General features: G+C 41.2%; 3 protein-coding genes across 4 annotated transcripts; 1 reads left to right on the forward strand and 2 right to left on the reverse strand.

The window, feature by feature from the left end:
• Nucleotides 1–396: 396 nt before the first annotated feature.
• Nucleotides 397–9,895, reverse strand: herpud2 (HERPUD family member 2). Its single transcript, XM_041942693.1, has 9 exons — nucleotides 9,787–9,895; nucleotides 7,997–8,398; nucleotides 6,390–6,467; nucleotides 5,182–5,289; nucleotides 3,605–3,765; nucleotides 3,286–3,411; nucleotides 2,234–2,569; nucleotides 1,910–2,021; nucleotides 397–1,292 (listed from the first exon to the last, which is right to left on the reverse strand). Exons 2-9 carry the CDS (start codon nucleotides 8,141–8,143, stop codon nucleotides 1,104–1,106), a joined length of 1,257 nt encoding a protein of 418 aa, XP_041798627.1. The 5' UTR covers nucleotides 8,144–8,398; nucleotides 9,787–9,895; the 3' UTR covers nucleotides 397–1,103.
• Nucleotides 9,896–10,561: 666 nt separating this feature from the next.
• On the reverse strand, nucleotides 10,562–14,469 carry pkdc (protein kinase-like domain containing). 2 transcript variants are annotated; one of them, XM_041943253.1, is made up of 4 exons: nucleotides 14,436–14,469; nucleotides 14,251–14,339; nucleotides 12,910–13,292; nucleotides 10,562–12,003 (listed from the first exon to the last, which is right to left on the reverse strand). In XM_041943253.1, the coding sequence occupies exons 3-4, from the start codon at nucleotides 13,278–13,280 to the stop codon at nucleotides 11,412–11,414; spliced, it is 963 nt and encodes a 320-aa protein (XP_041799187.1). In that variant the 5' UTR covers nucleotides 13,281–13,292; nucleotides 14,251–14,339; nucleotides 14,436–14,469; the 3' UTR covers nucleotides 10,562–11,411. The 2 variants fall into 2 exon arrangements, with proteins under 2 accessions (XP_041799187.1, XP_041799186.1); XM_041943252.1 differs by having other exon boundaries at nucleotides 14,251–14,462.
• A 1,111-nt stretch (nucleotides 14,470–15,580) lies between these two features.
• ankmy2a (ankyrin repeat and MYND domain containing 2a) lies at nucleotides 15,581–24,162 on the forward strand. The gene is made up of 10 exons (XM_041942968.1): nucleotides 15,581–15,753; nucleotides 16,223–16,287; nucleotides 17,452–17,590; nucleotides 17,731–17,829; nucleotides 18,455–18,615; nucleotides 20,253–20,467; nucleotides 21,813–21,948; nucleotides 22,116–22,244; nucleotides 22,376–22,505; nucleotides 23,200–24,162. Exons 1-10 carry the CDS (start codon nucleotides 15,687–15,689, stop codon nucleotides 23,331–23,333), a joined length of 1,275 nt encoding a protein of 424 aa, XP_041798902.1. The 5' UTR covers nucleotides 15,581–15,686; the 3' UTR covers nucleotides 23,334–24,162.
• Nucleotides 24,163–27,904: the final 3,742 nt, after the last annotated feature.

Here is a 27,904-nt window from a genome sequence, read left to right on the forward strand (position 1 = left end):
CATTTTGTGAATTATTCTACAAATAAGGATCTTTATTATTTATATAATTACACTAATATGACAAGAAACATTTTAAGTAATCAGAAAGTCTCACTGTCACTGTCTGAGTGCTGGAAATGATATGAAAAAGACAAAAAAAGGACATAAAAAATAGGAAATTAAGAAAATGTTGCAAATACTTTGGGCTTAATGTACAAGCAGAAATGAAGTGTACACTTATTAAATTTTAGATTATCAAAATGTGCAAATAAATGCTAAATGACAACAATTTACATACAGTCTACACAATCAGCTCAACCTCAGGCCAGTTTAACATCTGTGAGTGTATACCGCCACCTGCTGGACATTTGAAGAACTACAGAATAAATAACAAGAAAACAAGGCAGACGAGTCGAACCGAAGCAAGATTTTTATTCAAAAAAAGCATATATTCAGGAATTAAAGATGCATATACTTACATGTGTAAATAATGTTCAAATACACAAAGTGGGAAAACAATGTGCTTCAGTAGCTGCAATGTCGTTATGCACAATGTGCATACATGAAAATGTCTTTGGGGATGTGGTTTTTCATGGTTAGTTAAGGACACACATCTCCCATGGTTTTAGGGAGATTCCTGTTTTCTTTCTCTTTTTTTGTTTCGTAGTCTGGGTCACATCCGTCACTGAATGTTTCAAAGGCATGACCTTCTCTCTGCTTAAAATGGAAGACAGCTCCCTCCAGGGTCTCTCACCATCTCAATGAATTCACGGTCAATGAAAGAAAAAAAAAAGAAAAACTTCCACTGCTGAAGCATTTACTCCATCAACACAACGTTACTTTACTTTCTAAATGTCCATTTGTTCTCTCCGCCTGCAGGACTCTGCTCTTTAACTTCAGACGAGCCTGTTTTAAGTGTTTGTTGGCGGCAGGTTTAGAGTCGACTGGCTGAGGTTGCACCAGGTGGTCGAGGGTCAAAAGGTGTTTGTGGGGGTATCTGAAGATGGTCTGGGGCTAAATGGGGTATTTGGGACAGTAACGATGAAGGTGGGAATTGTGATACTTCCGTTGAGCGGTACCTGCTGGCAGGAGGAGGAGAGGTAGGGCAGAGGGGTGGGGGCTGCCTAGTTTGCCGGGTGGGGCCGTCCCTCTGGGATGAGCGAGGTGAAGAAGGTGCTGATGAAGGACCACGCGGTGGTAAGGAAGCTTGGCTCAGGGAGAGCAGCGGCAGCAGCCTGGTCCTGGTCCTCGGGGCCCCCGCCTCCTTCCTCACCGCTTTCTTCGTCCTCCATCCCTTCATCCATCAGACGTTCCTGGGACACAGATGTGAGGAGACAGTGATGGTTACAGAGACCATGATGATTTATTCAGACAATAATCTGATCATCACCGTTGTCCTCGACCATTATGCTTTGGTTTGTTTCTCAGCAGGAAATCTCCAAAATCGGATTTTAATCAAATTTGATGGATCTGCATCTAATTATGGATCCAGTTATTCTTTCCACCGCCTCTTAACACTGTTTGATTGGACTTTTCAGCACATTCAAACATTCACAAATACAGATGTTCAACAGCCGAGCATGGCTGACCCGTAAAGACGCAGCTCAGAAGCTCAGAACGAGACCTAAAACTAATTCAGAGTTCTGCATAACCTCTATTGTATCATAGCACAGCTAAAAAACTAGATGGCAGAGTCCTAGAAGAAGAGACAACAGAGCACAGAGACTGGTGCACGAGCTCAGGTCTCAGCTTTTTTGTTTAGTTTCATTCGGCATGTATTTGGCACGATGCAGCTTTAAGTCCATGCAGACTGTAGTACAACTGTTGCGTGGTTCTTGCACCTGCCTCAGGAAACATGCAGGTGCAACTGTGAACCTGCACCATAAAGCGATTTTATGTAAAGGAGGCTGAGAAACATCCTCCCACTGACCATTTCCTGCATGTCCTGGTGTCTCTCCGCTTCCTCCTGAGGAGCCCTGGGCCTTTCGCCTCCTCGAAGGTTCTGCTGCTCCGGCCTGAAGGGAAACCAACCAGCCTGATGCCTGGGACAAAGACAAATACAAACATAAGCACACTCTTGGCTTTAAAAGTTTTATCTTTACAATCCAGACAAATGGTTTTAGCTCAAAAACTGACTTTGCCATAAACACACGTTCAGCAACCTGCACCAAACAAAATGAAAGCACGTGTGAGGAATGCAAAGTCTGTATCTGTAAAACAGATTTTTTTTCAGCGTTGCGCAGCTCTGACTCACAGGTAGACGAGCAGCATGGCGCCGACCACCATGACGAAGCGGCTGAAGGAGGAGTAGAAGTAAACGATGCTGAGCAGGACGCCGGCGCGAGACACCGTGTACAACCAGTCCAGCCAATCGCGGTTCAGCTCGTCTTCGTTTAACACCGCCCCGCCCTGCGCGTTCATCTGGATGTTGGGGTTGGCCGGCTGGTTCTCTGGTAAAGGGTTGGGGTCCGGGTTGGGCCCCAGCGGGGGCTGCACGGCTTCGTTGGGCTGGGCGGGTTGATGGGGTGAGGGGGAGGGAGAGGAAGGAGGGGAGGTACTGGGAGGCTGAGAAGCAGCTACTGCCGCTTGACTGATATGAGGAGGTGAAAGGAGGAAAAGGAGACAGAAAGGAGGAGTCATATACACGATGTGGCCAAAAGTCAGTGGACACCTGACCGTCACACCTATATGAGCTTGTCTGACAGCCCGTTCTAAAACCACGGACATTAATACGGAGCTGGACCCTCGTTTTTGTCTGGAACAGCTGCCACTGTTCTGGCCTGGCTTACAGGAATCCTTGCAAGAATCCTCGCTTATGAACCACTGAGCCTTTCCAATCATGATACTATCACCTGTTACCAATCAACCCGTTCACCTGTGGAATGTTCCAAACAGGGGTTTTTTGGAGTATTTGACAACTTTCGCAGTCTTTAGTTGCTCCTGTTCCAACTTGTTTGAAACATGCTGCTGCATCAGAGTCAGAATAAGCAGATATTTACAAAAATCAATGAAGCTGATGAGGTCAAACATTACATTTATTGTCTTTGCACTGCCCTGAATTGAGTATATGTCAGAAAGGATTAGCAAGTTATCACATTCTCTTTCAATAATGTTTTACAACTGTTTTGGAATCAGGGTTGTAAATAATTTTCAAACTTCAAATTTACTCCTTCCAAGTAGTTGTAATCAGTACATTCAATGCAGTCAAACAGAAAATTCCCTGTAGTTGTGATACGGCAGCAATTAGACAAAGCCCAGATCCACCAAATCAGTGTATAACAGACTTGTCCATTTACTTTAACTTACTATTGCATGTAGTAGTGACGTGCATACATCTGCTGCCACCACAGCATCTGCATTGGCATGTACATAGGATGGGGGGGCATGTTGGCAGGGAGGCCTCCTTGTAAGGGGACCTGGGCTCCATCTGGCCTGTGGAAGAAAGTCACGTTTGTCATTGAACGCCTCGTGAACACCAGCTTCTGTCTGGCTTTCTTAGTTTTCCATATTGGAAATGTTCTTTAAGAGCCTGACATTGTTTTACCTTCTGGGTGCTTAAAAAAATCACAGACCTTAAACTTATTCTACGGTGAACATGAGTTGTATATCAGTTATACTTGCTTACCACTGAGGGACACCAGAGGCGCTCTGAGGGTCGTACTGGGGGAAGCTGCCGCGGTACCTCAGGCCATCATAACTTCCTGGGACAGACGAGGAGGAAGAGGCTGGAGGACCGTCCTGATTGGGTGTGCTGGCAGGGGAGGTGGAGCCGGCACCGTCTGAACTCTGAGAGACGAGATGAAAATGATGATGAAAAAAAACATCTTTTCTCATTTTAAAGCTTTATGACTTCACGAATGTATGGAGACCAGAGGGAAAAGGAGAAGCGTCAGTTTTGAGATCGGTCAGGAATCTGAGTGGTCACACACATACAGAGTCAAAATCACACAGGCAGCCAGTGTTGCTACCAAGCTAACTGTTGCAGCTAACAAGGGATGCAACACTTTCGCTCCTGATACCGATCATTTTTAAGTGAGGAGCAACATGGAGTCCGGAACAGCTGTGGCACAAATAACTGAGCCGCCATCCCAGCGTGACTGAAGGAAATGCTACCGATAGCAGAAACACTGAATTTTATCATGATGCTGACAAAGAAACTGTATTAAATGTTGATCAGTCACATCATGGCCAGTACCTGACCCACTTAAGGCAACAATATCAACCTAAATGGTGCATCCATACAGCTAGAAAGCTAAAACTTATCTTCACTGTAGCTTTCAACGAGCTCTGACTTCCTGGTACAGGTCTGACACTTCTGTGCTTTGCCTCGCGTTTATGCATTGCGATACTTCTATTAAATTATTGCATTTTACTTAATTTTATGCATTCTATATATATATATATATTTATTATTATTATTATTGTATTCTGTGGTTTTATTTTCCATCTCATGTTATTCTCATGTGTTTTAATTTTCATCCTCATTCTATCTTACTTTAATTATCATTTTCAAGTGGGTTTTATTCTCTATCTTATTTATTTATTAACTTCCTTAATTCCTGTTTTACGTCCATTCTGTCTTTTCTACGTTAATCACTCACTTGGTGCAGGTGATTTCTTTGTTAGCACTTTGAGCTGCAATTCCTGTATGAACGGTGCTACACAAATACAGTTTATTATCTGTATAGATAATACAGATAATCTGTATAGTTGTTTCAATGGCTGTTTGTGGAGAAGAAAAACACTCAAACAGTCAAAATGTACTTGTAGTAGCACCACCACTAATACTAGTAGAAATGTGTCAGCTGGTAGAGAATTGGCAATACCATTTCTGTCATATAACATCATATATCGTGTGACGGCCATACTGGCCACCCCTGTCTGGTGGGAGTAAATCCGCGACAGTGCAGCGTTCTACCGACTAACAAAACCACGTCAAACACAGACCCCAACATCTTGACTCTGCAGTGGGTCATCACTAGGATTTAGCTGTGTACATTAGCTGCTAGCACAGGGTTGAAAGCATAATGAAACAAGTGGAACTCGTCGCGGTTCAACAGCGCTCATGAATGTTTGACTAACAATAAACTTAAATTTCAGTGTGTGTTTTCCGGCTTTAGTGTGTCCTAACCACAACGCTGTCACACACACCAACCGTTTGAGGACTACAGGAGGAGGCGGCGAGAGTGTCGGTCTACTCACGCTGGAGTCAGAAGCAGAAGAGTTGGCTGTGGATGGGCTCCGAGGCATGGGCGAGGCTGGGGGGCTGTGAGAGGCACACACTAGATGCATCATGTGGTATTCATCCTGCTGTGGGTCGGAAAGTTCAGGGCACGAGCCGAGGATGTGGGAGGAAGAGAAAGAAGAAAAGGAGGAGGTGGTGAAGATGGTGACAGAGCAGAGAGACAAAACAAGACACAGAGAGAGAGAGAGAGAGAGAGAGAGAGAGAGAGAGAGAGAGAGAGAGAGGGAGAGAGAGGGAGAGAGGATTAGAGTGGAAGCAGCCAGAATTCAGACACAATGCTCACTCTTTGTTAGGAAATCACATCAGATGAGCTTTTGTTCCCCACACAGCCTGTTTCACTTCCCTCACACACACACACACACACACACACACACACACACACACACACACACACACACACACACACACACACACACACACACACACACACACACAGACTGAACAAGTCTTTCAAAGAATCAACAAAGATTTATTCCTGATTAACAACAAACTAACGAGGCTTGCAGACTTTATATTGATGCACTCACATCATCATTAATCCTATTTCATCCAAATGTAAATTATTTTTTTATTTATAAAATCAACAAAGCTCTTTTTTGACAAATTATGTGTCATCACATCAACAGTATTTTTGTTATTCAATCACAAAAAAGGTTCAGTATAACAATGTAGTATTTATCGGTGCTTCGTGGACCGTCACTTGGGTTTGCTTGATGTTTATTTCAAACTTTGCCACAGTACTTGTTTAGTTTTCAGTGCTTCGATGCTTAAAATGAGCTGTTTGACCAACATTATGTGCTACATTGTGGGCACGAAATTACAGTGTTGTGGATCACTCACACTTTAAGCGCTTGACTGTTTTCGAGTTACGCCAGAGTGTTAAAATTAGATTAAATGAGAAACGCCAGTGCAGAACTCACACAGCAAATACATTCAAAGGAGTCAGGCAGCTGAGTTCTGACAGACTATAGATGACTAACGAAAGAGCATTCGTGAGAATAAACATCATTCACACGTGTTTTGTTTCCCACAGGTTGGGGATGATGCACACAGCGCTGAGCATCAAGAACTGACTGCAAAACAGCAATGAATTCACAAGATATCTAATAATTCATAAATGTGCCACTAAATGAAGATGTAAACACAAAAAACCAGCAGCTCTTACCTTTCTAAGCACGTCTCTGAGCTGTAGGTGGTCTTGAAGGAGCATTCCTGAGTACACCAGCCGCTGGTCTTTGGACAGCTACGACACAAACAGGGCAAAGTGTGAATTTAATTTTATTTTATTACTGATCCCAAACTGGGAAATTGTTCTCTGCATTTCACCCATCACTGTAAACACACACATGCAACATGCAGTGAACACACAGGAGCAGTGGGCTCCCGCTTTAGGTTTTGGTTAAGTGCCTTGCTCAAGGGCACATCAGCCGGCTAATGGAATGGGAGGGGATACTCCACCACACCCAAATTTCTCTGCCAGTCCGGTTGGGGGAATCAAACCGGCGACCCTCCGGTCACAAGTCGCTTCTCCAACCTCTAGGCCACAGCAGTGTTTTATTAAAACATGCTAACAGCAATAGGAGCAATATGGCTGTCCTTACAGAAAATACATGATAAAAATGCTGTCTCTTCATAAAACATTTCAAATTTGATCTGAGATCTTGTGGCTCTTCCTCAGACATGAACTGCAACACTGGGTGACACTGATACTGCGAAGGGCCCGAGAGCAGATCTGGGTCTCAGAGCTAAAATTAACCTCAAACATCACAAACGTTTCAAGCGCTTCCAAGGTCGAGAATAAACTTTTAACCTAGGTTTTTAAGCCAACCAAGAAGAGAAGTGCTGAGGAAAAACAGGAACAACGACAATTCGAACACCTGAGTAAACAGCAGCATGCTGATGAAGATCACGAGATAAGATCAGAAGCACAGGATCTTGTGGTGAGACCGTTTTCCGCTGTTTCGAGGGTCAAACATGAACACTGAAATTCATTAACAAAGGCGTTTTCAGGAAACGCTCTCAGCTACCTCTGTTATGACAGCCCTCCTTTCTCTAAAAGTGATCTGACATTAAGAGATTATTTCTCACTACATGTGTGAACAGAGGGCGGCTGCTCTGCTGCACACAAACCAAGACAACGCGCCTGTTCACTACCTGAACACGGTGAGCAGACGAGATAAAGACAAGTCACCTTTCAAACCGACAGGAGATGAGTGCTTATCCTCGGTTACTCCACTCGTGCTCAACAAAATGATTAATGAATAAGTGAATCATTTGGCAAGATATTATATTTACTTTATCTGATATAATATCAGTAATGTTTATTTCTATTCACTAGCTCAGCTATAAATAAGCATTTATCTACAGCTGATATGAATAGTTGCTTAGTGGATTGATGGAAATTAATCAACAACTATTTTGATGATTAATTAAACAGTAATTTGTTAGTTTCAGCCTCTCAAAATTGAGAAAATTATTCTTGTTCTTGTCTTATATTATATTAAATTGAATATCTTTGGCAAAAAAGAAGCCATTTGAAGACATCGGTTTAACTGTTAATTGCTATATTTGTCTTATTTGTATATTATAGACAAAAGCTAAAATGCATCTAGTTCTGTGTCCACCTAAACACCCTCATTAGCTTTCAGGAATCCCTCCTGGTCCATGAGCCAGTTTAAAGTCTTTTTCAAGTGCATTTAAATCCCCTCAGACACCAAGTAGAACCAGAACTGAACAGGAAAAATAAAACCATCGACTGCGAGAGCTGCTTACCGGCTTGCTGGGGTACACGTTGGAGATGTGACTCTTCAGCCTCTCCACGGTCCAGTTGAGGAAGCAGTTAATGGTCTGGTCTTCATACTTCTGGTTGGGGGCCTTAATGACCAGGGTTACAGGACTATCAAGTGCTCCAGAGTCCATGGCTCATATTACTAGCAGGGTGGGCTCTGAAGAATCTGAGCTCAGGAGAGTTTAGTGTCACAACTCAGGATTCATCTGAGGAGAAAGTTCCCTCAAATCCTCCCCATCCTGGGCTCAGCAACACACCTTAGACAGTCCCTGCTGTGGGTGGGGAGTGTGGCTCCCCCTCTATAACATCTGCCTCATCTGTGGGAGAAGTTGGTGGATTCCAACGGTATTGATGGGAATCCTTTTGTGGTGACAGTTTGGGTATTTCTGGTGGGGGAAAAGAGGAAGAGTCTGAGTCTTTGCTGGGGAGGAAGTTTTTCAGACACTGTAGAGCCTGGCAGCCCTTTATCCCATCAAATCACATTAAATCTGTCTGAGTCGCTATTACTATTATCTGAACACCCATACATTTAAAATGTTTTATGTTCTGTTCTGGGTTTTGTCATTTTTTTTTAATGATAAATAAGCATATATTCAGTTGTAATTATACTGCAATACAAATAAATAATACAGTACAAGGGTCAATTCTCAGTGTAAACTATTCAACTTCAAAAGCACCACAAACCACAGCTTCCAAAACGACCATAAAGTCAATCAAGCCCTCTCTAAAACTGATTACAACCTTCATGTTTCAGACCGGATCACATTTGGCCAGGTGTATCTACGAAACTGGGAGCTGATGGTTAACTTAGACACTGAATGACCAGTAAACTAATTTTCCAATTACAAACGATCAATATATGGCTCTTGGCTGATGTTGTGCTCCTACTCTAGATATATGAGTTTTGCCTTTTAAAGCTGGTGGAGGTTTCAGGATGACAATTTCTGCATGGATTCTACAAATTTAAAAGATAAGCAGGTGATATTCTGCATTACTGGTAAAAAAAAAAGATGGAAACCATCAACCCTGAAGACATTAAAACAGGTCAGGAATGTATAGAGATGTAACGATTAATCATTGCAGCTCAAGTCAATTAATCAAGAAAATCATCAACAATAAAATAATCTTTACTTGCAGCCCTGAATGAATACTTTCATTTTCAAAAAGCTCTGTGGCACAGAGGAATCCAGTATCAGCAATGGCTTCACACACAGTAACTGTTATTAAGATCAGTTCACTTTTGGTTTTGGTCTTAACATGGGATGTTGACAATAAGTTAAGTAAAGTAAAGAATATCACCAGGCAGGGGAGCGCAAACATAGTGCATAGAAGTTAACTAGCTCATAAAACTCATCAGTATCACATCAAGTATCATACAGAAACTAACCAGTAGTTCACACTTCCTCACACCTGCCATGTTGCGTCATCTTCACAGGAAAACTGTATAAACAACCAACTAACTATAAACCCTGAGTCAAGCTAAGCTAAGAGGATTCGTGGCTAACTTAGCTAAATACGCCGGTAACTCTCATGTTCACAAACCAACAAACACACTCACGAATCTAGCTTTACGAGGCAAGTCCAACCGAGCTCTGCTTATATTTTGACCCTTGTCATGAAGCCTAGGTAACAGGGTTAGCTTGCTGGCTAACGTTAGCTCCGCTGCTAAAACGCGGTTAGCCTGACAAACCGTACCCGCTATGACAACACGTGTAATCGCCTAACTCTGTGGACCGAAGTCGTCGTATCGATTCAGAGGGCTTTCCTCTCCTACCTGTTCACTCCCGTGCTACAGTCGTCTCTCCGTCCAAGCTCTTTTCGCCCTGCCTTGTTGTTGTAATGTCGGGTGTGAGACCGGAAACACGTCATCATCCTCTCAGCCACAGCTGATCAGGAAAAAAGCCGATAAGCACAGAGACAAACAGGATGCGGTGCTTTAATTTGTAAACGATAACATAGAAATACTACAATTACTATTACTGTTTAGCCAGCTATATGGCTAACTGATTTTTGGCGACGTGGTTGTTCGGAGACAGGACCCCAACACCGCTGAGTGTCAATATGTGCGATTCATTTTGTAGTTCCTGGAACTGAGGACAGGTGGCGCACCAGGTTCAGTGATCCGACTAGGAACTTCAAGCTTGTCAGCCACCGTAAACGTTTTTATTATAATTTGTTGTTGTAATGTTCAGCATGTTGTATTTAATTTACAAACTGTTTCAATGTAAAATGGTGCCTCCATCTATTTATATGGAGTCGCTGTTTCTGCTTCTCTTGGGCCAAAATTCCTTGGTTGTGAACACATACTTGGCCAGCAAAGCTGATTCAGATTTTTTTTTTTTTTGTTAGTTTTCAAAAATTGTGAGCCTTTAAGTCAAAATGTCTGACTCATTCTGTATTTACCAGATGACATTTTATTTAAATTACTGTTATTAAAATAAGTGGCCCATTTTTTTATCTATAGTTTTATAAGAGTTTTATAAGAGAAACACAAAGTTTCTCTTGTAAAACTTTTGTGTTTTGCCTCACACTTATGCACGTCTGTGTTTCTTTTCAATTGTTGTATTTTACTTGATTTATGCATTCTATGTTCTGTGTTGTTCATTCTATGTTGTTCATTCTATGTCTCTTCTTTCATCATCATTATTGTTATTATTATTATTATTAAGCAGTTATCAAAATTTGTGAGCTTCTCCAGGGTCAGACTTTTGTTCCTTTACATTTCTCATATATGCAGTTATCAACAAATGCAGCCCATTCTGTCGGGTCACAGATTTTTTTTACAGTCACAAACATCTGTGACACTATCCAAGTACTGCGGGGCCACTTTTTTGATTCAGCAAAATCCAGTTTGTGATTAAAAGTGATAAACATATAGAATGCAGTAATAAGTTAAAGCTGACGGTCCTAATCAGGACACAGAATCTAATGAGTCAGATAATTCAGTGTAATACCTGGACTGATCTATGCTACTGGCAAAAACAAAAAGGTATTTTATTGCACTGTAAAGCAAAATAGGATTGCAACCAACCGTAACAGCCACTGTTGCGTCATCTGCTGATTTGTTTTGTTTTTTGATTTCTCAATACATGTTCAGACTATAAAATGTTTATTAATCCGACCAACAGTCAAAAACCCAAAGATATTTAATACACTGGGAAAGAAGAGGAAATGGTAAATCATCTGATTAGAGAAGGATGAGCTTTATAAATGACTGAAACAGTTAATTGTTGTCAATCAACTGATTGTCTGAACACTAAAGGTTATTATAAGAAGAAATCAAGAAATTGATTTGAATTACTTTCCCATCAGAAGGTTCAGCTATTGAAGTCATAGGACAGTTTTCCAGGATTTCCAGAACCCTCAGTTCTCTGGTGGTCTGAGGTCAAAAGTTTTCGGTTACAGTTTCAGTTTGCGCAGGACCTCTTTGGTCAACTGTTTACTGTAGCGGTTGATCTTCCAGTGTCCAGGCATCCATCCCAGCAGAAAACGATGAAAATCCGTCCAGGCAAATGCAAACATCTCCCTCCACTCTTCCTCTAGGGCAGCAAAGTCCACCTCTTTTTTCACAGACAGCTTTAATTCTGTGAAATAGAAGTCCAGCAGGCCTGGTACCCTCTTTTCACACTCCCTCTCCTCCATGCAGCTGCCTAAAAAATACACAACATCTTTCATCCCACAGCCGCCACCAACATACTGAAAGTCCACCGCTGCCACATCCTGTCCAGTCTGGGAGAAACAGAAGTTGGCTAGCTTGGCGTCTCCGTGAACGATGGTCTTGAAGTGACATTCGTTAAGTGTCCTGTCAATGTTTCCTGCGGCTGCTTTGACCTCGGCGTCGTCCATGGCCTCCAACTCATCTGGCCGGGTCTCCAGGTGCCAGTAGGTGCCAACAGGCCACAGGCCCTCTGGTGCCACACCCATGAAGACAGCATGGAAGTGGGCAAGCCAGCTGAGGCAAGCCTTTATTTCTCTGTCCTTCACGCTGGTCCTACAACAAAAAACAAGCTTATTTAAAAAGCACATAAAAATGAAAAGTCACAACAGAGAGCTGAGGTGCTGCCACACCTCCACCTTCTAAATGTTGCTGTTTTTACTTTGATTCTGTCCTCCAGCACATTGATTTGAAATGTCAAAATGTCTGTGAGGTGGAACTGCTGAGTTTTGAATTAATTTTGACTTTGACTCACAGTTCACCATACAAATATCTCAGCAACTATTGGATGGATTGCCATGATATTTCATACTAACATTCATGTTTCCCAAAGGATTGATCCCAGTGACTTTGGTGACTCCCTGAGTTTTTCTATGACCCCACCAGCAGGTGACAACTGTCACTTATCCTTTTAAATTTGTCAACATCCACTGGGCGGACTGGCACAGAATTCCCATCAGCCTTGGCTGCACTTTGTGTTTAGTGCTAATTAGCAAATGTTAGCTGAATATACAACACTAATATAATATACTAATATTACTACATGTGCTTGGGGACACTTTGTAGATCTATTGTTGGTAAACAAAGTTCATTTGAAAATGACTGCATTCTGTTTTTATTTACATTTTACAGAGTCAACAGCTCACTGAGATTTATTACACATATTACACATATCAAAATATGGTGCATTTGATAAGTTTTAGTCATCTTTACATTACATTGTTGTAAGTAAAAACACTATAAAGGTTTTTAGTATTCTCCATCCGAATTGTAAGGAGAATCTGGACCTGTGACCTCAGTATTTCTAACATCATTGCTGCAGCCCAGCTGTTTACCCAATCTGGCTGTTTTACAGACACAAAAATTTAAAGAATGTCTTTGTTCATTTCCTACTAAATGTTAAATTGCATTCATTTAATTGCCTCAAATTCGCAGAGCTACAGATTACCCAGTACTTCATACCTTCTCTGATCATAACCAACTCCATCCAGATCCTCCAGCACAATCAGCATCTCGTCTCCATGGGAACAGGCAGCCAGGCAGGCAGGGATCCGACAGCTCTGATTGGTGGAATAGTTCTGGTACCAGTGCGTCTCCACCTGGTAGGATCTCACTTTACGTGCGTGTGAGCGATCCGTGTTCCAGCCACCAGGATGCTCGGCCTCTTCTGGAAACTTGACATGTTTGACGACCACAGAGGCCCGGTCGCAGCCCTCCAGGTGCAGCCTGACTATCTCACCATAACCGCTCCACAGAGTCTGGATCTTTGCACCAACACGGAGAGATGAAGCACCACACGCCTGCAGGACAAGATCCTGGTACTCCTGTTTCATCTCCGGTCAGAGCTGAACCACAGAAGAAGTACAGTAAATGTTTTAGCATCTTTAAACATAGGAGCAACCAGCAGAATGACACATTCACTCAAGCACTATACTTCAGTATACATTCAAAGCAGTTTTACTTCACTAAAGTATTTCAATTTTACCCAACTACTTCTACTCCATTAGATCTCAGAGGTAAATATTGTACTTCTTGCTCCACTACACTTGTCTTTAGCTACCAGTTACATTTCATATTACAGTTTTTCATACACTTCCTGTCCAGTGAAAACCACGTATCTCCAGAGAGGTGATTTTAATGTTTGTGATACATTGAAGGATTAAATTTTTTCTTCATGGGTTGAGAAAATTTTCCTACTTCTTCAGATAAACAAACTATTTAAAAAGCCTCGTTGATCAGTTGATTAACAGGCTGTTTTTCTGAGCTCATGAAACATTTTAAGTTCAGACAAGACTTTATTAATCTCACAATGGAGAAATTCACTATTTAGAGATAGGAGGTTCTCACAGGACAGCGAGGCTACAAACATATGATGATCTTATAGAATATGATGCATTGCTGTGGATTAAACTAGCCAACAGTATACAAACATGAGCTCGACCTTAAACATCTACAGCAGTAAAATGACACATACACATGAATGCAGCTGTAATATTAATCAACAAACATCAGATTAATAATAAAAGAAAACACTGACAGGTAACATTTTACTGCACAATGCGTACTTTTACTTTTCATACATTTAATAAACTTTACTCATAATGCTTACATACCTTTACTTGAGAAAAGTTTTAAATGCAGGACTTTTACTTGTTGTATCTCCAAAGTATGGTATTAGTACTTTTACTAAAACAAAGGATTTGAATACTTCTTCCGCCACCGTGAACAACAAAATAAATTTATATCTCTGGCATATAGATCATCTTGTTGTTGTTGGTCACTGATATATAATATGTCACCTACCTCACTCACAAATGATCAAGCTTGTGAATCCAGACACCAAAAACAGGCTTTATTTCTGCCTGTTTCTTTCTCACACTCAGAGGACGCCACTATGACATGTACAAATTAAAACACACACTGTAAGGATTTAACGATGAGTGTGTCACATACGCTAAAACACTTTGAACAGAACACATTTGCTTTACTTTGTCTTCAGCTTCATGTCAAATGCTTCTCAACAGCCAGAGAGGAGGAAGTATTCACTGCAACCTTAAAGCTACAGACTTGAAATAAGGAAAGCCAGATGGTCACTACTGCCACCTGCTGGACAGGAGGGCAGCTGCTCAAAAGATGCGTAGGTGAATAGAACATCTGGATGTCAGTTGCTGTGGTAACATGCAGCTGAAGGAGGCAATTAAAGCACTTCTCTTGGCTATTGCTACAAATTGCTTCACAATTCGTGCTCCGCCGTGTTCTCTGTGAACAAACAAAAAAGATGCTCCTTACAACTCCAGAGCTTGCCTGAGAACTAAATAATGGGTACACTGCAAACAACAACTGCTAACGGTGCTACTTTGACTAAATGTAAACAGATATAGGCTTAAAATTGGGACTCAAGTTGCAGCCCACATCTGACTGACTCTATAGCACGTGAAACAGAGCATTTGCTCGGTGGATCTAATACAATCACATTTTTATTTTATTTCATTTTTCCCCTTTGAAGGGTTTTTAAGAGTTTTTCTTCTTCTTCAATGGTCTAAAGGTAGTGGGTGTTTATCCTGCAAACACTTGAGGTAAAATCTTCTCATCTGATGGACTGACAACACACAATTATCTCAAAATTGTGCTTCGGCACAAGTCTATGTAAATGTAATGTAATCATTTACTTTCCACCACTTGTCTTATACGTTAATCCTTCCCATCCATTGTTTATTAAAGTGTTATTAGAAATTTGACTCTGTCATGTCTTTGTTGTGACACGCAGGAAAACTGTTTATCCCGCCGGACATGAGTGCGCATGAGGGCTGGGCTCTCCAGACGACACTGCAAGACAACGCGTGCTTCACTTTAAAGCATGAACTTTCTAGACTTCCGTGGAACTGATTATTTCGGTGAAAGAACAGGGGTCGAGATCCATTGTGATCATGCAAATGTTTTGTATTTGGCCGTAATTTTACTGTGCTAAATTCTGTATGTGTTTGTCAGAATATTCTAAATCAATTATTTAGGAAAATGTATTCGAGCCGCTGGAGTAAATCTTGAAGTAGTTTCTGGCTGTAAAATATTACGCCCCCTTTAATATTACGTAGTGGTACATTCCAAACATCAGCTTGACTTTAGCTAGCCTTCATGCCCGAGCATCAGCAGACTGTCAGAACCGCTGAAAGCAAGTTAATCAAGAACTTCGCCATTTATTTGTGCCGTTATAGTCTATTTTTAAGCGATTAGTCACCAACATGTCTGCTCCTAAGAAGGGAGACTTGTCTTCAAGTGAAAAGGAATTGTTTGAGGTTATTACGGCAGGTAAGCCTCTTCGGCTAACGCTAATCCCTGTAGAACCCCACACAGGGGTTAGCTCTTGTTATAAGTTGATTTATTGGTAATGTGATCAGTTATTTTACAGTTATTACGAAATAATGCCAGCCTAACATTTTTGCTGCTCGGTGACTACCTTGTTAAATCATAGCAATTCATTTAAATCTGAGTTTGCGTGCTAGGAAAGGTAATCGCTAACGTTAGCTGACAGCTAATAATGTGTACACGAGTGTTTTACTTCTGATGACTTGCTGTCGAATATGGAATAAAATTTTTAACGTTTGCATGTTAGATTCAGAGGAGTACATATTGTGTGTAATTGCATTATAACAAATTGCTTGGTGACAATCATAATGTCAGAAAAAAGGGGTAACTTTACTTAGTAGAGCTGCATAAGTTGCTGGTAAAGCTTGGTGTTGTATTTGTACTGCAGTAATGTTGAATTTTATGCACGCAGGAAATGTTCAAGAGGCTTCGAGGCTGCTGGGCTGTAAAGATGTTCGAGTCAACTGTTTGGATGAGGTAACAGCTTTTCTGACAGGAGTCAAATCTCAAAGCAGGATGACACTTTAATTACTCACCTGTTATGATGCGTTGAACTCATTACAGATAACTTTTTTTTAAAACTTTATTAATCCCACGACTGGGGAAATTACTCTCATTTCACCCATCACTGTTAAAGAAACACACACACATGCAACATGCAGTGAACCACACACAAGAGCAGTGGGCTGCAATCAAGCGCCCGGGGAACATATTAGGGGGTTAAGTCCCTTGCTCAAGGGCACATCATTAAGTTTTAGTTCATTTATTTGCTCAGGTAACCACACACTGCAAAAAATAATTAAAGGATCGAAAGAATTGTGCTGGTGAGACAAAACCCCCAGTGGGTTTAGAAGTTTGGACACACGTAAATAAAATAATTTTAAACTTAATTTATAGACAGTTCTTAACCTGCCATGTATTTTAAGGCATTTTGTCAGACTCTTGTATACAGCCAGTATCAAAAGTCTTTTGTCTGCTACAGGGTAGATTTTTTTATGTGTTTTATAAGGTTGGACTGTACTCGGTAAACCAAGTAAAGATGGTAGCTAGGAGTGACGTATCTCCTGGTTCGTCCTATAGCAGCAATGTGTCACTAAAGCTTATAGACTTACTATCAGACTCATTTACCTATATTGATGAATTGTGTTGTATTGATACGTTTTCCTGCATCAAAGGACCTTGCAGGTTTTACAAAATGTGCCTTGTACTAATCCTTGGGGAAAAACACTAGCTTGCAGCTCTGACTTGAATGTAATCATCAATGCAAAAGTGTCAAATGATAAAATGATGAACAAATCAGAGGCACTAACTGCAGCTTGTCCTAAAAAGTATGTGTAGGTGCATTTCAGCACTACAGTTTGCGAGTCTTGTAGAAGAGAAAACCTACTCAGATCTTCTAGAAAAGCTCTTCCTTTGTTCAGTGACATGTGTGGGATAAGAGGACTTGTGAGTCACTACACTGAAAGGCTTTGGAGAAGGTCCTTCATGTCCTTCCATCTGTCATTCTTTTTGTCCGCCTGTCAAAGTCAGGTGTTTGAAACACATGTTCCATTATGTAATAGAAGCTGTGTGAGGCTTTGCTTACCTGAAAGTGAAATTGTCCATGTAAATTGTGCTATGGCTTTTTTGTTTCATCCACAGTATGGGATGACCCCCCTCATGCACGCTGCTTACAAAGGAAAAGCAGACATGTGCAGGTTGCTGCTGCAACACGGAGCAGATGTGAACTGCAATGAGCACGAGCATGGATACACAGCGCTGATGTTCGCTGGCCTGTCAGGTATGCTATTAATGTAGCAGGTGAAGTACTGAAATTGTTGGAGTTGATCTTCACAGCAATATCAGTAAAGATTTCATGTCTGTTTATTTTGGAAAGTCTCTCCCTGTATGTGCTGTGACTCCTCTTCTTTTGTGTCTTAGGTAAGACTGACATCACGTGGATGATGTTGGATGCGGGGGCGGAAACAGACGTGGTCAACTCTGTCGGAAGGACTGCCGCACAGATGGCCGCCTTTGTTGGTGCGTCTGGATGTGACATATGCTCATTCACGCAACAGTCGAGTGTTCTTAAGCCTTGTATCATCAAAGACGAAGGATCACGTGCCACTTTTCTGTCAGGAACATTTTGATCCTTAACAATGTTACCAAATACATGCTTTTACTTATGTTGGTCCAATTGTAGAAAAGATTACAATTTACATTTACTTCATTAGTGTTTTTTGAAGAGACATTATTAGGTAAAACCAAACTTTAGGTTATCTCTCTCTAAGTTAAAATTAAAGACCCCTTCCAGACATGTATATAAATAGTCTGTTTAAAAATATATGTGAATAAATTTAATACACTGTGTTATATTGTCATTGCACAGTATTTTAGTGCTAACACAACTACCTCTGTAATCATTCAACCATGTTGATGTTGTGAACCTTGCAAGTCTCTAAAAAAATGGAAAAATATGCACAATAGCTGCAGTATCATTCTTACAAAGGCTCCCACGCAGACTCATCTGTGACCCGTTGTTGCGTTTTCTGTTCATGTTCCTCTTAAACTGGTCTGGAGAAGATGAAAGAGCCAAAGTGGCTTGGTTAAAATTTGTTACTCATTCATATTGAAAAATGAACGGACTCCTCTTTTCTCTCCTTAGGGCAACACGACTGTGTCACCGTGATCAATAACTTCTTCTCCCGTGCCAGACTGGATTACTACACCAGGACCCAGGGTTTGGAGAAAGAACCCAAGCTGCCGCCCAAACTGGCAGGACCCCTTCACAAGGTCATCATGAGCACCAACCTGAACCCTGTCAAGGTAGGACACTGCTGGGTAGAAAGAGGCTGCAATTTAGTCATTATTTTGTAAATATGTGTTCAGATACGCTAGATTAATCTCCTAACATCCTTCAGCTCTGTCATCCAGCCATCTCCAATGTCTCCTTGTACATTTCTGGGAAACATTGACAGTAGACAAATACTCATCATCAGTATGAGTGGTTCTTCATCCAAACACACCAGCTGCCAATTTCACTGATTATGTTCCCCCACGCAGCGAAGAGACAAGCAATCAGAGAACTGATCAGCTGCTGCTGTCATTAGTTTGATTGGAGACCAGCTTGCTCTTGAGCCTCACGAAAGCTTAAAGCATATTCTTCAGGATGGTTTAAGCCAGGCATCTCAAACCGGTTCCATAAAGGGCCGCGTGGCTGCAGGTTTTCATTCCAACCCAGGAGGAGCACATCAGGCCAACCAATCAACATCAAGGGATCACTTAGTTGTCAGCTGAAGACTGAGATCAGCTGATTAATTGATTCCAGCCAGGTGTGCTCCTCCTTGGTTGGAATGAAAACTTGCAGCCACGCGGCCCTTTATGGAACCGGTTTGAGATGCCTGGCTTAAGCAATAAGGCTGTCGACATCTGCAATCATTTCTTGTTGATATGGATAAAAAATATTGGATGATTTTTATTTTGTTTCTTTTGCATTGTCATCTTGTCTCATCAGTCATCCTGTGATCTTAAGCACTTGGAGTTTTGATCATTTCAGGTGTTGTGATAGTAAAAATTCAGTTGAGACACCCTGAACCAGATCTCTGTAGTCTGCTCCTCATGTCTGCTTGAGGCTAGCGGCTCGAGGTCACAATAACCAGCATAACACACCCAAATCTCCAGTCTTGCCGGTTGAGTTGCTTTATGTTAAATGTTAAATCTTTTACATAACTCAAAAATCAAGGTCCTGTAAGTCCAACATTGTAATGCAGCCAAGCAGTCAACACTCCACAATGGCCTAATACAACCAGAGATGTAAAGGAGATCCAGCACCTACCTCAGTATAAACTGTAAGACAAAATATCACAGTATGTCTCTTCAAATCAAATCATTTGCACTATAATACTTCTGAAATTCAACATTCAACAAAATGTTTTGTTTTGTGTAGAATTTCATTGGCATCAAATCTGAAAACTGAATATTTCTATGCCTTCTCTTTTGTTCAGATTTTATATTCAGTAATATTTTATTTCTGGAAATGATGACAATGCCATATAGTTTAGAATACACTTAGATAAGTGGCTGTACTTCACTGTCTGCAGTCTGCTATTCATCCAGAGGAAGAAGAAGACATTTATTTTGTTTTTTGCAGCTAAGATAAAGCCTTGAGGACATTTGCTTCATCCATTTCTGCCAATTCAGTAACGATTTGAAACATCACTTCTCACTGTGGAAATGTGTGCTGGGCACTTGCCTTCATGTTTGACATCTCATATACTAAAGTGACTGAATGATTAATGATTTAAAATAATTGCTAGTCTATGAACTGGATGACGTAAAATGAAAACATTTTAGATCAGGGAACAAGACAACAACACAGCAAATGCACAAAAGTTGGTGTTTTATTTTGGAAGGGCAGATCTTGTTCTGAATGGAACTTGCTGAGTATCTCTTGTGTTTCGTAGATGGTGATGCTGGTGAAGGAGAACCCCCTGCTGGCGGAGGGGGAGGCTCTGGATAAATGTCGCCGGGTGATGGAGCTCATCTGCGAGAAGTGCATCAAGCAGCAGGACATGAACGAGGTGCTGGCCATGAAGATGCACTACATCAGCTGCGTGCTGGGAAAGTGTGCCTCCTTCCTCAAGGACCGCGAGGACAAGCTGGACGGCCTCATCAAGAGGTGAGGCCGTGGGGGATATTATATTATATTATATATTATGTATACAAATAGCTGCTGCACCTGATTTAGCAGGTGGAAAGTCTTAAGAAAAGCAGGTATAACATTTGCAGCACTGTTTTATGAAACACACACAATCAAAATAATAAAAAGTGAGTCAGACAGACAGAGTGGAATGGAAAAGCACTTTGTCCACCTTCACCTCCACCTTCACCTGCACCTTCTGTGTTCTTAACATTTAAGCACACACACGCCTACCTAAGTTGTCAGCTGCATTTCAGCGAATACATTTTAGTATATTCTCAGCTGCTCTTGGTATATTTTATTGTTTTAGTGTATTTTTATTTCTGGTATATATTTTTATTGCATTTATGCATATTTTTACTGCATGTTAGTTTATTTTATTCTATTATCTCTATTTTGTTTTATTATCTTTCTTACTATCTTTGTTTCTAACGGGGGGGTTGCAATGCAAATTTCGTTGACATGCCCATGCTCAATGACAATAAAGGCAATCTTGAATCTTGAAACTAAAGAACGCATTAGAAAGTGACTTTAGACAAAAAAACAAAGACAAAAGACCACTTCTCACTTTATATTAGTACAATTTAATGTGTTTTGTGATTGAAGCAGCCAGGTATAGTTATTAAATACGGTTGTAAAATGAGTTTTAAAAATAAATTCCCACTGATTTTTCACTGATCTTTTTGCTGAACTGACGACATCAATCTGTTTGACTGACATTTCCTCACATATAATCTTCTTCTTGTTGGATAAATGCACACTTGCAGTTTAAAAAATGTCTTCTCTGCACCCAGTAATTAAAGTGCAACAGCAGAAAAACACGTGACTTTATTGCACTTCATTGCTTTCTAGACAAACAGCCCTGCATCATCTTATTTAATGACACTTCATGCAAATCAGATGAAGCGTAACTGCGGCTCACTTAAATCTGTAGTCTTAGTAAATTATCATTAAAATATAGCGGTGACACTGAAATTTGTGCCCTGATGGTAATTTGTGACAGACTCTAAATATCCCTCCGATGTGTGAGGTTGAAGAGATTCATATTATAATCTAATCATTATCAATGTGAGGTGTAACATCTGTCAAAACTCAGAGGAAGGTGTTTAATTTCACTTTGTCTTGCAGGTTTTTATGTTAAATCATTGGTGGTGAAAAGGTTCTCCTTTTTTTTAAGCAACTTTTCAAGGAACTTCTTGGTTTTTCTTGCCTGTTGAGCTTAATCTTTCAAAACATATTGAGGTAGCTCTAAAATTTCTTTTCTAATGATGAAGAGTTGTGAAGTGATTCGCATAATAAATGTTTGACCTCTTTGATTCTGCAGTTTGCTGAAGGGTCGGGACAGCGATGGCTTCCCCGTGTACCAAGAGAAGTTCATCAGGGAGTGCATCCGCAAGTTTCCTTACTGTGACGCCACTCTGCTGCAGCAGCTGGTGCGGAGCATCGCTCCTGTGGAGATTGTGAGTCTGCATGAATGAGAAAAACATGATTGGAAGCTCTCAGTTTAGACTTTGAGCGCTGATGACTTGATGGAAATGGAGCTGTCGTTAAACATGAACTGAGAACTCATCTCTTTGAGACACACTGTGTGTGACGCCTAAACATTGTTTTCTTTCCACCGTCGCAGGGGAACGACCCCACAGCTCTGTCCGTGCTGACTCAGGCCATCACAGGTCAGGTCGGCTTCATGGACGCAGAGTTTTGTACCTCCTGTGGAGAGAAGGGCGCCGAGAAGAGGTGCTCCGTCTGCAAAATGGTGAGTGTCAAAACAACAGCAACATAATGATTCACACAGAGAACAATTGAAACTCTCTGTGCTGGTTTAGCTTCTCTCCTTTTGTTTTGTGGCTTTTATTCAGCTTCTTAACGTCATCTTTTTGGCACTAGGTGATCTACTGTGGCCAAGCCTGCCAAAAGTTGCACTGGTTCACCCACAAGAAGGTTTGCAAGATTCTCCAAGAGCAGAGAGAGAAGCAGGAGGCAGAATCAGCCAAACTGAGGATGCAGCAGAGCAAAGGTACTTCATCCCTCTGAGAGATCGCAGAGAATAAAACAAAACACACAGATTACCATCTAAAGAATGTTTCATGATAAGAGTTGAGTACTTCATGATAATAAAACGCACAGAAAGATGAGCAGCATCCACAAAAAAGTCATTCTAACCAGCAAATATCTGAAATTCATTTCACCACATACTCAGTCCTTTATGAATGAAACCGTCCTGCAGAGGTTGAGTCAGGTTGAGTTTCTGAGCTCGCACATCAAGCAAACATACATGCATGTCTTTTGTTGGAAATACAACATAGCAGCAGTAACACTGCAGCTAAACCTGTTTTAATCATCAGCTCATTGACCTTTTCTCCAGATCTGTCCATGCACTTTTTATCACTGTAAACAGGACTGAGCTTCCTGTAAGCTGCACTGATCAGCGTCCTGACTGTGGGATGTATGAGGACATAAAATCCAAGTTAAATTGTTTAGAATCCTTTTTTTAATTACGTAGTTTTTTTAGGAAAAATTTGTAAAAACTGAAAAATCTATTGGAATGATGTTGAAGCCTGAATTTTAAATGACATGAAAGCTTCTTCATACAAATCTGCTTCTCGTCCAAGTTCATGAGTTCAGCGCGTCGATGGTTAACCTCGGCCTCGGACGTCTCCATTCAGGATTAAAGCCCCATCAGGCTTCACCTCGTTGTCTCTGTGTTTCAGAGGAGAGTAAAGCAGTGCAGGAGGCCACAGACTCCGTGCAGCAGCTCTCAGTGGAGACCGACAGTGAGGCGGCCCCCTCAGACTCTGCCGCGGAAACCTCGAACCCCACTCCCACCCCAGCTGCTGACAACTGAGAGACGTCCAACAGTCAGCGCCCACCGACTCCAGAATACATCCACACACCACAGACAGAGAGCAGACTGGCAGTGAGGCTGAAGCCAGACAAGGACTGGTCCAGCCAGAGATAAGAATCCATATTTATTATCGACGTGAGACTGTCGCAAAGGCACGGAGACACTAAAGCATATGAGGAAGGCTTGTGCCACAGCCGACATCTTTATGTCGTTTTTCTATGTTAATTTTTCAGTTCATATTGTCATATGTGAATGTGAATATTGCTGATGTGTTTGTGGGTAATATATGAAGAGCTAATGGTTTGCATCAATAATGGAACGTAATTCTGCCTTAAGAAACTGTAGCAACCTGTGCAGGAAAGGAGTGACTGTGTAGCCAATCAGAGCTGTTATTTGTGTGTGTCACATGCTTGGTTTGTTATTGGGGCGTTTGTTTTGTACTGATATTCTCATGGCAGATGGTGAGTGGGAAGCACGGCTGCACAATATTGACCAAAAATGTATATTTTTAAATACAAACAACATAAACGTGAGTTTATTTTTAGTGTGTCGTGAAAGATCATGTTAACGCTCAGGATTTTCAAAGCTGAAACAAGATGAAAGGATCTTTTGTTGTACACAGCACAAGAACACCAGGACAAGAAGAACAAAAATGGAAGTAGTTTGGTTTTTATTCTTTCATTTATTGTGCAGAGACGTCAAGTCAAGCAGGTCCGGCCAGCCTTTGTTTGTCCTGAACACCTGATGTCCTGATCATTTCCAACATGTCAGATAACTTGAGCGTGAACAAGTTAAATAAAGACCAACTTCATCAAAGTGCCCATTCATATTTCTGATTCTGTTTTCAGGCTCTTCATTTTTCTAACATATCTCAAATCTTTATTCTCTCTGAGTTAGAGTGATGATGTGACGTGACTAAAGCAGCAGAGTTACCTGTTTATTAGGTACACGTGTACAATTTATTGCAACCTAATACACGATACCTGAAACAAGTCTCCTTTGTGAAGCCTGTAATGTTCAGTCCTCCCCGATGTTAATGGATTGTGTAACTCCTATTATTATTCTTTGTCTTACTTCAGTTTGGGGGTAATTATGCTTTTAGTTTTGGATCTATACAGGAGACAGGAAGTATAATGTTGCCATGGAGTCAGTGAGTTATCTGTGGAATTCAAATTGGGCCTCTTTGTTAGCCAGTATTTGTTTGCAGATTATCAACATTTGAAGTGTGCTGAAGTAGCTGTTAACAGTTCCTGTTTGCAATGTGCTCATAGATGTCGAGACAGTTATCACTGGGTGACCTCGATACTGAATAAAACTTTAAAACTTGTGATGATTCTCAGGGAAATTCTGTTTCTAAGCAGATTTATGGGCGATGGACATCGGATATAATAATATCTTTGGGAAACGTGATGCATGCAGAATCTAAAGATGTGTGTATCGTGTTTGAGTTATGCCTGAGAAGGAAGATGAATGCTGCAGGTGCTGCATGTGTGTCAGCTGTTGCTGCACCTCCATGCAGATAAATGAACCAGGCTATAGTAACTAACTGCCTGTTTTTTAGAACAGCAGCATGCACCTGTCTGTCTCACCCCAGTCAGTATCTTCGCCTCACGTCTCCCCCTGTGCCTCTCAGTTTGAAAACCTCTGGATGAGCAAGTTTTACTAACATTCTCTTGTTGTATATGAAGAGAGCCTGCAGCAGAGCTGAGCAGCGACTGCAGACGTCTGCTAGTGTCACTTCTTTCAAACTCCACACCCTCAGATAATTTTTACTTTGAGACTTCAGATCAGATTTACGCAGCTCCCTCTGGAGCTTCGTACAACTTATTCCACATCTGCAGCTGAACTTCCTCAAGACTTGTAAACAGAGTTTGGTGTGAAAATCATTGGAGGTCGTCTTTATACGGACTGCTTTGAGAAGGCGGGACAGTAAAAGTTCCTGTAATGTGTTTTGACTGATCTTTCTAAACATTTTGAGCCGACCACAGAGTTATTACTGCAAGCACATGTTTGAACTGTGTAATAACTGGACTGTTCGCCAAGGTAATAAGAAGCATCCTCTCAGCTTGTGGACCACGTTGCCCGCCTGCAGAAGGCCACAGACTGCAGGACACGATGACGCTCCTGGCTGTACATCTGGAAGGATCTCCTCCTCTCCGCTGGCTTCACCTCTGACAACAGATGGACACTGAAATTAAAGTACAAGCCACACACAAGCGGCATTTTGTGATGATGTTTGAGAGGCTCGAGGCCTCGCAGGTCCTTCTCAGTGTCTTACCTTTTCTATCTAAAACCTGGACGGAAGGCAGGCAGTGGATCACATAGTGGCGGTACCCAGGTTCGTGGGAGATGGGATTGAGGAAAAAAGCTGCAAAGAAGCCCTCGCTTTCAGGAGAATCCAACAAATTCCAGACATATTCTGAATCTACGGTGTGAATATCTGTGCTCTTCATGGTTGATATGGCAGCTGTGCCCTGAGTTTCATCACTCACTTGCCGTTTGGAGCTGCTGCATCCTCCTGAGCTCGTGCATCGTGTCCTCCAGCCCTCTGATCTGGTTGTTGTGGAGAAGAAGAATTCGGAGGCAGGTCAGATGATTTAGGGCCCCTGCATGAGAGACCGTGCAGGATGAATTCAGAGGTTCATTCATACATTTTAAGCCTTTTATAGTTGTTTTCAGGGCGTCTTATGATCAAGGTTAGAGGAGCATGGCTTTTATTTGGCTTTTATCATTACATTTTCACATAATTCAGAGGAGAGATTGAAAAGAAATCACCAGAAATAGACTTGATGTTGTTATTGTGGAGGTAAAGTTCAGTCAAGCAGCAGTTGAGGGAGCGACAGCTGAGCTCTCTGACCTGAAAGATTCAAAATAAAAACGCGTTCTTCTCCCACATATTTCAAACTTTAAAAATCATCCTGTGGCTAAAATACACTTTCACCTTGTTGTTATTCAGCCACAGCTCCCTCAGAAAGTGAAATCTTGATAAATTGGGGACGCTGGTGAGTTTTCTGTTCAGCAAAATAGCAAAAATTATAGTCTGTGTCTAAATTTGTGACTATGCAGCAGTATGAATCTTAGTTCTTCCAGCAGCTGCAGTGAGAACTACAGAGAAATGTGTTTTAAATACAAGAAAAGGTTTGTCTTACTTTGTGGCAAGGCTGAGCTGGCAAACATCAACGTCCCTCCTGATTCCACTCTTCTGAAGAGAGTCCTGGATGAGCTGCATTTTAGGTGAGAGAAGAAGAAAATCCAGATAATGAAAGTGGCATTCACATGTCTTTACAGTCTGACCTTTTAAAGGTGTCAGCATTCGAGATAAAGCTGTCTACCTGGGCCACCTCCATTCTCTGTCACCTGTGGATTTTCAGTTCAGACACACCTGTTGCCAGGAGACTGTAAAAACAAACAAAAAAGAATTCTTCTCATGTATTAAAAAATAAATCTGTTTTATTTTGTTTTCTCTTTCATGCTCAGATTGTGCTAGATTTAGGGTATTTTTCTGTTAAATTTGGTACAGATTAGCAATTAAATAGCTGCATCATTCATCTGTAGTGGAGACAAGTCTCCAGCAGAGGGCAACATCTCACCAAAATTTCATTTTAGTTTTCAGCTTTCTTCACATTTTTAATTCCTTGTTGCACTGGAGGCCAAAAAGCAATTCTCTTTGCCCTCAGGTCAAACAGCTGATGTCACTGACACACACCTGAGACCAGTTGGTGCAGTGATTCTTTGAAATGAATCCCTCCAGAACAAACCAGCGATCTCTGTCAGTGTCACATTGGTGAAGCTTCCAGTGGTGGAAAGTAACTTGATGCACACTAATTACTGTATATTCTGTAACTTGAGTTGCCGATTTGAGCATTTTGAGGCGTTTCTACTTTTATTTGGGGGGAAAATGGCTACTTTTTGTACCCTGACATATTGGTAACAGCCATAGTTACTTAAACCTACGTACATAGCCGATTAAAATAGTTCAGCATTTTGGGGAATAAACATTATTTCATTCTTTCCACAGTGAGATAAGGAGATACCACGTCTGTATACGTAAGGAGCTGGAACAGGGAGGGAAGGAGCCTGGAACCAGGTCGACACAGCTATTATGACGTTTTCCAACGTTCAAACAAGCCGCTTCACTAATAAACATGTTGTATCGTGATTGTTAAATCTGTAGACAAACAGAGATGTAAAAATAACAGTTTGTGGTTTCAGAGGGAGTTATGTCCTGTAACAATTTCCTGATGAACCACAGTTTGTCCATACACCAGCACATCTGTGCAGCAACTGTGGCTGAAGCACACGATTCCCTGTAAAACAGCTAATTGACATTTTTACATGCCTGTTTGTGTGCACATTACGAAGGAAATACAATGTGTTGATTAAGCTTTGGAAGTGCTGGTCAGCATATTTCTGCCTTCAGTATTTATGCTAAGCTAGGCTAATTGTCTCCTTGCTCTTTGGAAGGAAATTTTGTTATTTGTTTCACTTTTAATTTTTAGAGGAAAAAAAATTCAAGCCTCATTAATTAATTAATTAATTAACATTTATTAGCCTCCATCCTGAATTGACTT

This window comes from Chelmon rostratus, chromosome 8 (genome assembly GCF_017976325.1).
Source record: "Chelmon rostratus isolate fCheRos1 chromosome 8, fCheRos1.pri, whole genome shotgun sequence".
Classification (NCBI taxonomy): domain Eukaryota; kingdom Metazoa; phylum Chordata; class Actinopteri; order Chaetodontiformes; family Chaetodontidae; genus Chelmon; species Chelmon rostratus.